Source organism: Cajanus cajan, chromosome 2, assembly GCF_000230855.2.
Source record: "Cajanus cajan strain Asha chromosome 2, NIPB_CcT2T_4, whole genome shotgun sequence".
Classification (NCBI taxonomy): Eukaryota; Viridiplantae; Streptophyta; class Magnoliopsida; order Fabales; family Fabaceae; genus Cajanus; species Cajanus cajan.
This window is the reverse complement of record NC_138518.1, coordinates 1,318,451-1,327,550: the sequence shown is the minus strand read 5'-3', so window position 1 is coordinate 1,327,550 and position 9,100 is coordinate 1,318,451. Positions and strand designations below refer to the sequence as shown.

At 25.5% G+C, this 9,100-nt stretch overlaps 1 protein-coding gene across 1 annotated transcript; it reads left to right on the top strand.

The window, feature by feature from the left end:
- Window positions 1-2,761: 2,761 nt before the first annotated feature.
- LOC109814638 (uncharacterized) lies at window positions 2,762-7,502 on the top strand. The gene is made up of 3 exons (XM_020379112.3): window positions 2,762-4,263; window positions 4,561-4,687; window positions 5,874-7,502. The coding sequence occupies exons 1-3, from the start codon at window positions 3,698-3,700 to the stop codon at window positions 6,267-6,269; spliced, it is 1,089 nt and encodes a 362-aa protein (XP_020234701.1). The 5' UTR covers window positions 2,762-3,697; the 3' UTR covers window positions 6,270-7,502.
- The last annotated feature ends 1,598 nt before the right edge of the window (window positions 7,503-9,100 follow it).

Here is a 9,100-nt window from a genome sequence, read left to right as displayed (position 1 = left end):
TTGAGACAAGTTATGATTATGAGAACATGAAAAATGATGACATGATGTACTTAATGAAACTTTGTAATAAGTCAAATGTTGAGTTAATGAAATAATGAATGTATGACATGCATCATATGCATATATTATTCCAGGTGTGCCGCTGAGGCCGCATACCAGTGATGTAACTTGCTAACAAGGTGTACCTTAGGGTCACCAGTGATGTAACTTGCTAACAAGGTGTACTTTAGGGTCACCAGTGATGTAACCAGGTGTACCTTAGGGTCACCAGTGATGTAACCAGGTGTGCCTTAGGGTCACCAGTGATGATATGTGAAACTTCCTTATGGCGCCACATGCATGCATTTATGAGTCGAATACATGACATCATAGCATGATAAATGAATATATATATGTGATATTGATTATTTATGTGTATTGTTTACATGTGACTTATATTTGTTGTGCGTGTGTGTGCTATCTAACCTTTATTTCTGCACCTGAAACTGAGTGAGATGTTTCTCACTCCCTTGTTATTTTTGTATATGTTTAAATTATGTTGCAGGTGATCATGATGTTGGTGATGAGGCTTAAGGCTTCAGTTGGGCATGCTCTGATAGGATGTGACATCGGGGCTTAGCTAGCTTAGTCTAATATGTTATTGTTTTAATAACTTTAGCTTGTTTTCTTTTGTAATTTCTAGCAAAGAAATAACGTAAATAAAGTTTGTAATCTTTCTTTTGTAATTTTGAACGTCCTTGATAAAAAATAAAAATGTACATCTTTGTCATATTAGTTTTATTACATGATTTGAAAATTATGTCAATTCCTAACTAGGAGGCACTGCCACCTTCTTGAGTTTTGATACTTATATGTTGACTTTTTATGATTTATGAGTTACGAATGTGAATCTTCTACCTTATAATATTGAGACAATTATTTTATCCATGAAAAAGGTTTTCAACTATGAAAGACTTGATTTACTCAAAAAGGAAAAAAAATTATTGTTTACATTTATTGTGTTTTAATGTTGGGGTAGAGGGTGTCACATACATCAATCTAAGATAATTAAATTTAATTGGTTTGGATTGAATTTTTACCCAACGTCAAACTAACTTGACCTATGAACATCCATATCTTCTCCCTTTCTTGGTCCAACTTGATCTCAACTCAAATAAGTCTAAACAACTTAACTTTCAATGATTCTTTAACCTTTAGGGTGTTTGGTAGGGGAGATGTTTTTTCATAATCAAGAATCATGATTCTCGAGAATTACAAATTCTAAGAATCATGATTCCTAAGAATAGTTAAAATATGTTCAATTACTCATAAAGGTTTCTGGGATTATTCATAAGTAGTGTATTCCTGACTATATAATATTGTTTACAAAAATATATTATTTATTAAAATAATATCATTAGATTTATTTATTTACTCAAATCTTATTACGAATATGACACTAAACTATTTTTAAAAGTTGATAACTTATAGTTATATTTGAATAAAAAATTCAACAAAAGAAATAAACAAAGAAAAATATTACATAATAAATAAGAAGGATAAAAATATATTATTTTATTTCATTAAAAAAAATAAAGTGTTCACAAATACCATTAAACTTTAGAAACAAAACATACTTTAATATTATTATTAAATTGACAATGTTAAGAAATAATGATATATAAGAGAGAGAGAGAGAGAGAGAAAGAGAGAGGGAGACGAGGAGGGGTAAGTGAGAGTGAGAGAGACAAAGAGAGGGAGAAAGAGAAATAGGAGATAGAGAGAGAGAAAAAAAAAGGGATATTGTGATCTTTTTTATATATAAAATTATTTCTTTAATTCTGAAAAGTTGGATTTTCACTCCTTCATGAGAATGTTTTTGTTAGAAAGTGGGATAAAAACGGTTCCTAAGAAACTATATTCCTAAGAATTTTTTAAAATAGCTACCAAACATGGAAAATCAAGATTCCCAAGAAAATAAAAACATTCCATATATCAAACACCTCCTTAGAATTTTATAAAACAACTAAAAGCATAACACAACAACTTAAAATATAACGTATAAACAGGCGTAAAAGTCAAAAGATAACATTACAATATTTATTTTTGGAAGTTTTATAGATTAAAAAAATAATTTTTAAATTTAAGGGGTTGAAATGATAATGTATGTGATATTTTGAGGATCAAAACCACAAATTTTAAATTTGAAGCACAAAAAAATGCATACCCAAAATTTGAAGAACTAAAAAGCTTTTTTTTTATTTTTTATTTTTTTGGAATGTAAGACTAGAGTAAACTAAACAATATATTATACATGTAATTAATTTTAAGAGAGTGCATGAAATAAGATAACTGTTAACAACAAAACTATTCTTGCTTATTTAGACTCAAAACTCTAAATTAAATTAGAATTACTCCCTAATACATAGATAATTTTCTCAATTCAATAATTTTTATATGTCAAACTTCAATTTTAGTTATTTATTACCAAATTTAGGCCATTTATTTTTTCTTTCTTTTCCCCTAAACTTTTACAAACATACCAGTTGCGATTTTGATAAAAAAAAATTGTTCTAATCACCACATCTTCCACAATGTCTAAAAACTTTCTTTATCTAAAAAAATATTAATACATAAAAGAAGGTAAAAATATTAGCAAAAGAAAAATAAGTTGTAAACATCCTAAATCTATGTGACACCTAGTAAGAGAAATAACTAAAATAATATTATTACAAAAGATGTTACATATAATGATATACAAAAAATGTTATTGTAGATATAATTATATATATATATATATATAGGTATAAATGTATTTGACTTATATCCATACACAATTTTAGTATTGATTTTAAATAAGAGTTAACAACATGTATTGTGTCATTATAACATATACTTACACTTTTAATAATATATCAACAAATATTGTATCTATAGTGTTGATAAACGTAATTTTTAGTGATAAGTTTTGTGTCACTATAGATTGTGTATTACATAATACTTTTTTTTCATTTACAAAGCAAAAGTATAATAGATGATATGATAAGAGAGAGAGAGAGAAAGAGAGAGAGATAGAAGAAAAAAATAATAAATTTTTATTAACCGTAATTATTGCACAGCGTTAATGAGGAGTAACTATTACAACGCTCTTTAACCATCATATAATGTTGATAGTTCCGATCGTTTTCTGGTATACAATTATTACAACAAAGATTGAACTTAAGTTTGTATATATCTACACTTCTTACCTACTACTAAAATAACCTAGTATAATTGAAAATTTTAAGTCTTAGAAAAAATTAATAACAATTTGTTACATGTCGTGTAGAAATTGATTGAGACTTAAGGTGGACCTAGATTATATAATATTGTATTTAATAATATATTTAGATTAAATGAGTGTTTATGAATGTATAAAAATACAAAAAGACTATAAAAAATAAAAATAAAAAATAAAAAAAAGCAAAACCTTGTTTTCTTGCTTTAGAGTAGAATCTCAATGGTCATACTAACTGTGAATCAGAGTCGTTGAATACACTTATACATCAAAGGCTATTAGTCACATTTTGCCTCACTCCATTTCTTCCCTTCCTAAGTCCCAAGTTATAAATATAAAAACCCCTATTCCTATCACATCACAAACAACAATTTCTCTTTTCTCCTTGACTTTCTAGAGACAACCTTTTTGTTTTACTAAATTCACTCTATTGTTGTCTGAATGGATCCAAGCTTTCAAAATCTCCCATACCTTTCAAGCCTTTTCCCCGAAAATCCCTACCTGAAGCCACTACAAAGTTCCATACTCATTCCACCATCACCACAACCCATCATGTTCCATCCAGGCAACAATTCAGAACATTTTCAAAACCAAATAATGAGTGTGGCCACCCAAAACCCTGCCTTTGTGATGGGGGGTCCTTCTTCCACCCCTTTGTATGGGATACCAACCCCATCTTTGGGTGATGGATCTTCTTCAGGAGGAGGTTTTGTTGACGATTACCATCATCATCCTATGATGTTAGAACAAAACAATAACAATAAAATGGATGTTTTGCCTGGACACCACCACAAAGGAAAAGACATAAGTGATTTTTCACAGAAAAGCATGATTCATCCCTTTCAAGCTTCTTCTTCCATGACACCATCACCTCTTTTTCTCTCTAATGAGAATGGGTTGCCAATGAGTGAATATCAATGGGACATTGATCAGAGGATGGACAAATTTCAAAATGATAATGCTAATGATAACATAATTAAAGGGCAGTGGACTGAAGAAGAGGATAGGTATATGTGTTATTATGTATTCTCTCTCAATCTTTTTATTTGTTTTCCCTTTTCTAAAAAAAAAAAAAAAAACTAATTCTCATGTATCATTAAATTTTATTCTAAACAAAACATCGTGAATAATTAATTAATACTGGATTTTTACTCAGAAAATTTTATACAAAAAAAAAACATCTATGTGATTTTCATAGATTTTACTAAGAAAAATTCCTTTTATTCGTTTCATTTCTGAATTTTTTGAATGTTAAAAAAATCGTGAAAAAATTAATTAATATTGGAGTTTATGATTCTTTATAGTGCTCTTGTGAAATTGGTTGAAAAGTTTGGACCGAAGAAATGGTCGGAAATTGCGAAGTTACTACAAGGCAGGATTGGAAAGCAGTGTCGAGAAAGATGGTTTAACCATCTCCAACCAAACATTAAGGTTCCTTTCCTTTCTATTCTCATTTCTGAAACATACATGCTCAATTTTCCTTAATAATTCATGGTATTACAGTTTTAACTTAATAAAAAATAATAGCACTTATTTATGTGATAAATTATATATATATATATATATATATATATATAACTATGGTATTATATTTATTCTTGAAGTAGTGAATGATTTTTGTTAAGATCATGAACACATAATGTGAATATTCTCTATTTTCAATATAGTTTATTTCATACTCAATACTAGAAATTTAGAATAAAAAATACACATAATAGTAATTGGCGTTAGATAGAAAATAATAAAAAATACACAGAATTAAATTTTCCTTTATAAAAATTTATGACTAAAATTATTTTTTAAGAAAATTTATACAATATTATTTCTTTATACATGTACTTACATATATTAATATTACTACAAGAAAATTGTTATATAGTAACACACATCCTATAGTAATACAATGCATGTCACTAAAAATTACTTTTACACATACAATAAATATAATATATATGTTTGTATATTGTTAAAAGTGTGAGTATATGTTATAGTGACACATAAAATATGTTGTTAAATCTCATTCAAAATCAACACTAAAATTATATATAATTATATGTTAAATAATTGTATACTTACATATATTATACCTATAATGACATTTTTTGTATGTCATTATATGTAATATTTCTTGTAGTTAGTTCTTGACGGTTTCTAAATAATTGACATCTTATTTTTTTTTATCATCATTAATTTAATATTTATATGTTACTATTTAAATATTACTAAATCAAAACTTTTATAATTCGCTCTAATATATGTGTATACACATCTATAATATTATTATCTTTTTCTAAGATTTTATTTTTATCAATAAATGTTAGTAATTAATAAATTATATTAGTTGAAGAGATTCAACCTCATTCTCTTATTATCACTCTAATCTTATATTTCTCACACCATTTGAACCGCCTTATAACTCTCTTCTGACATATTTTTTTGAAACTTATATTTATTTACAAGTTTAACCAATTGCTAGTATTATATCAAATTTGGTGTTTGAATTTTATATTTTTTTGTGTTATATAGCTGGGCAAGATTCAATATTTGTCTTCTATGAAATTTTAAGGATATAATATATGTGACCTCACTTTTTTATTTTTGTATATCGATTCTATAGAAGGGTCCATGGACCCTAGAGGAAGACATAATTCTAATTGAAGCTCATCATGAAATTGGAAAGAAATGGTCAGAAATTGCAAAGAGATTGCCTGGAAGGCCTGAGAACTCCATCAAGAACCACTGGAACAGCACCATGCGACGCCAGAATTGCAAGAGGCAAAAGAATAACAATGACTCAAATTATGAAGGATCATTGCTCCATGCCTATGTCAAAAGGGTCACTTCTATTGAACAAGCTACCAAAGTGCTCGAGAACAATAATGAGGAGCATAACAAGTCACATGATGTCTTCAATGGAAGCACCAGCAACTATGTGTCCATGCAAGTCAACAATAATAATAATGTTGATGGTGGAAACATTAACTGTGCGCAATATTGGCACATGCTGCGATGATCAACATGGCAATGAATCTGAATGGTGCAGGATACTAATTAAGGTGGCATGCATGCATGCATGGTTGGTTTAAAATGCTTAAGGTTTAATTTGATTAGATGTAGTGCTTTGTTCCTTCTATTTTGTAGCAGTAGTTTTCTTTTGGTTGGATGTTATAGTTATTCCCTGATCCCATCTTTCTCTCTATGTTTTTGTTTTGTTATCAAATTTCAGAACTTCAATATATTATCAGATTTTATTTTTAATGTTGCTATCTTTTGGCTCTTACAATAGCATATGTGATATAGATGAACGACTTGTGCATCCAACTGGAGGACATGATCTGAAAAACATTTCTAAATTTAATATATCAAAATTTATATACTCTATTCCATAAAATAAGTTATAACCGTCGATATATTTTTTTATATATATAATTAGGAATATCTCTCTATTAATTATAAGAGTAAATCGGTACGTTTAGTCATGATCCCAAATAAGGATTGAACTCAATCGTTAATTACACACAAGAGATCTAGATGTATATTGACTTAGTTTTTATCTTGAATAATTATATATTACACCGTTTTAAGTGGATGGGATTGAATGAGCCTATCATATTCAATCACTTGGGTGAGTTTAGTGATGGAGGATTAAGATATATACATATAATCCTAAAAAAACAACCAATTAAAATCTTGAAAGTAATATTAAAATAGTTCTTTGTAGCACCATGACATTGAGCCCGTGACACATTTCTAGTTTCACTATAATGGGGTAGTAGCATAATGATTTTGAGGCTTCAAAGATAAATTATATAATGATGGTTTTTTTATTTTATTGTATAATTTTTAATAGAAAATAGATTTTTAACTTTATATGTATAATTAAATATCGCTATCAACATATTTTTCATATTCATTTCATTTATAAACAAACATTTATTAAGAAATGTAGGTTTAATCAACTTAAATTTACTTTTAGTATTTATAGTTTTGTAATTGTGCAAAATTTTTTTTGTTTTTTTTTTCTTTTTGTAAATTTGGTGTCTCTAATTTTTAAAATTTAGTGATGTTAGTCTACTCATTAACATATTTTCTAAAATTAAACAAAAATGTTAACATGTTTATAAATGATAATGCCCAGTAATTACTTAGTCATGTTGGCTTCCATATAAAAATAATACTACTTTTTACTACATATACGGTATACTTATTTTTTCTTTCAATTAAAATTTATAATTTATTAATTTTTTTAAAATTCTTAATGTTACTATTTTTCTACATGTCTAACTATATATAATTTTAAATGACATATTAGTGAGTGGACTAACACTGTTTAATTTTAAAAACTAAATGAATCAAATTTGAAATAAAAAAATATTGGGGTGACCAAAATTGCACATTCGTGAAACTATAGCAAAAAAAAATTGTGAAAGCCATAAATTTAATCATAAGTATTAACATACATTAATTGTGAAATAATCATAAGCAATAAATTTGATATACACATATAAAGTGATATGAATTTTCAATCTAACGGTTAAATTTACAAAATTCACAATTAATATAAAACTATTAAGTAATGTAACACTTAATAAAAGTTATACCGGTGTCGTTTGAACTTTCCTCTTAATATAATATTGACATAAATATATTTTTAATTCATGTAAAATGAGCAAATTTTAATGTTAGTCTCTATAAATTTTTTTATTGTTTTTTTATCTCTTTAAAACTTAATTACTACTTTTAGTTCTTACTAATGTGTTATTAATATCTAACTTTTTCTATCATTTGTTGGCTTTAAAATATATTATTAATATTAATATTAATATTTTTGTACTACTTTATAATAAATAATAGTATAAAAGTAAATTAAATGAAAATATAATACATCTTTTTTTATATTTGTTAACATTATATTATTTGATTAATGTAATAAAATAGGTATTTTTTTTAATTAAATCATATGAATAATTGTATGTTTCAAATATCTATGATTTAAAATATTTATTTATAAGGGTTCATACTATAAATCATTATTTCGAGTAGTATAAAACTTAATTCTCTTAAAAAAGAACTTATATTTATCGTTTCGCTTAGAATTTATAAAATGTTAAGAACAATCATAAAAAAATATCTTCTTATAAAAAATATATTATTATATGTGTGATAAATATAAGCAACAATTCAATTCTTTAAGTTGTACATTGTAAAGTTCAGGTTTTAATTAATAGTCACACACATTTAATAATGTTATAAATTTAATAAAGTTATAGATTCCGAAAATAAGTCATATATTTTTATCCATCAAGTCATATATTTAATAAAGTTATATTTTAATCATTAATTTTATAAATATTTTTTTATATATTGTCATTGATATAATACTAATATGTGACAACTACATATTAGATAATAATCCTCTTTGAATATTTTATTATTTTCAAATATATTGTTTTACACAATTGATGTATTACGAGTAAAATGGAAAAGATAAAAATGAATATCAAATGAGATAAGTTTTTTTATTATTTGTATAAATTATTATTTTTAAAATTTATTATTTTAATATTATCCTTTTAAAAGTTGTTAACCATATTATTTTTATTTTTATTAAAAAATAATTTTAAACATAAATATTAATTTAAATAATTCGATTAATAAATTTTAAACTGACTAATTTAAAAATAAGTATACCATTATATTAAATAATAATATTATTATATATTCATATTTTCTCATTATTTTTTTTTATTTTAAACTACATCTTATTAATTTTAATATATGTATAAAGACATAAAATTTTATAATAAATACTTTTTATTTAATAAAATTTTATATAATTTTCAA

Excerpts from the sequence above, each read along its gene's own strand:
- LOC109814638 (XM_020379112.3), top strand. The coding sequence starts at position 3,698 with ATGGATCCAAGCTTTCAAAATCTCCCATACCTTTCAAGCCTTTTCCCC. Across the intron at positions 4,264-4,560 it reads TGGACTGAAGAAGAGGATAG|TGCTCTTGTGAAATTGGTTG; the intron begins GTATATGTGTTA and ends GATTCTTTATAG. Across the intron at positions 4,688-5,873 it reads ATCTCCAACCAAACATTAAG|AAGGGTCCATGGACCCTAGA; the intron begins GTTCCTTTCCTT and ends TCGATTCTATAG.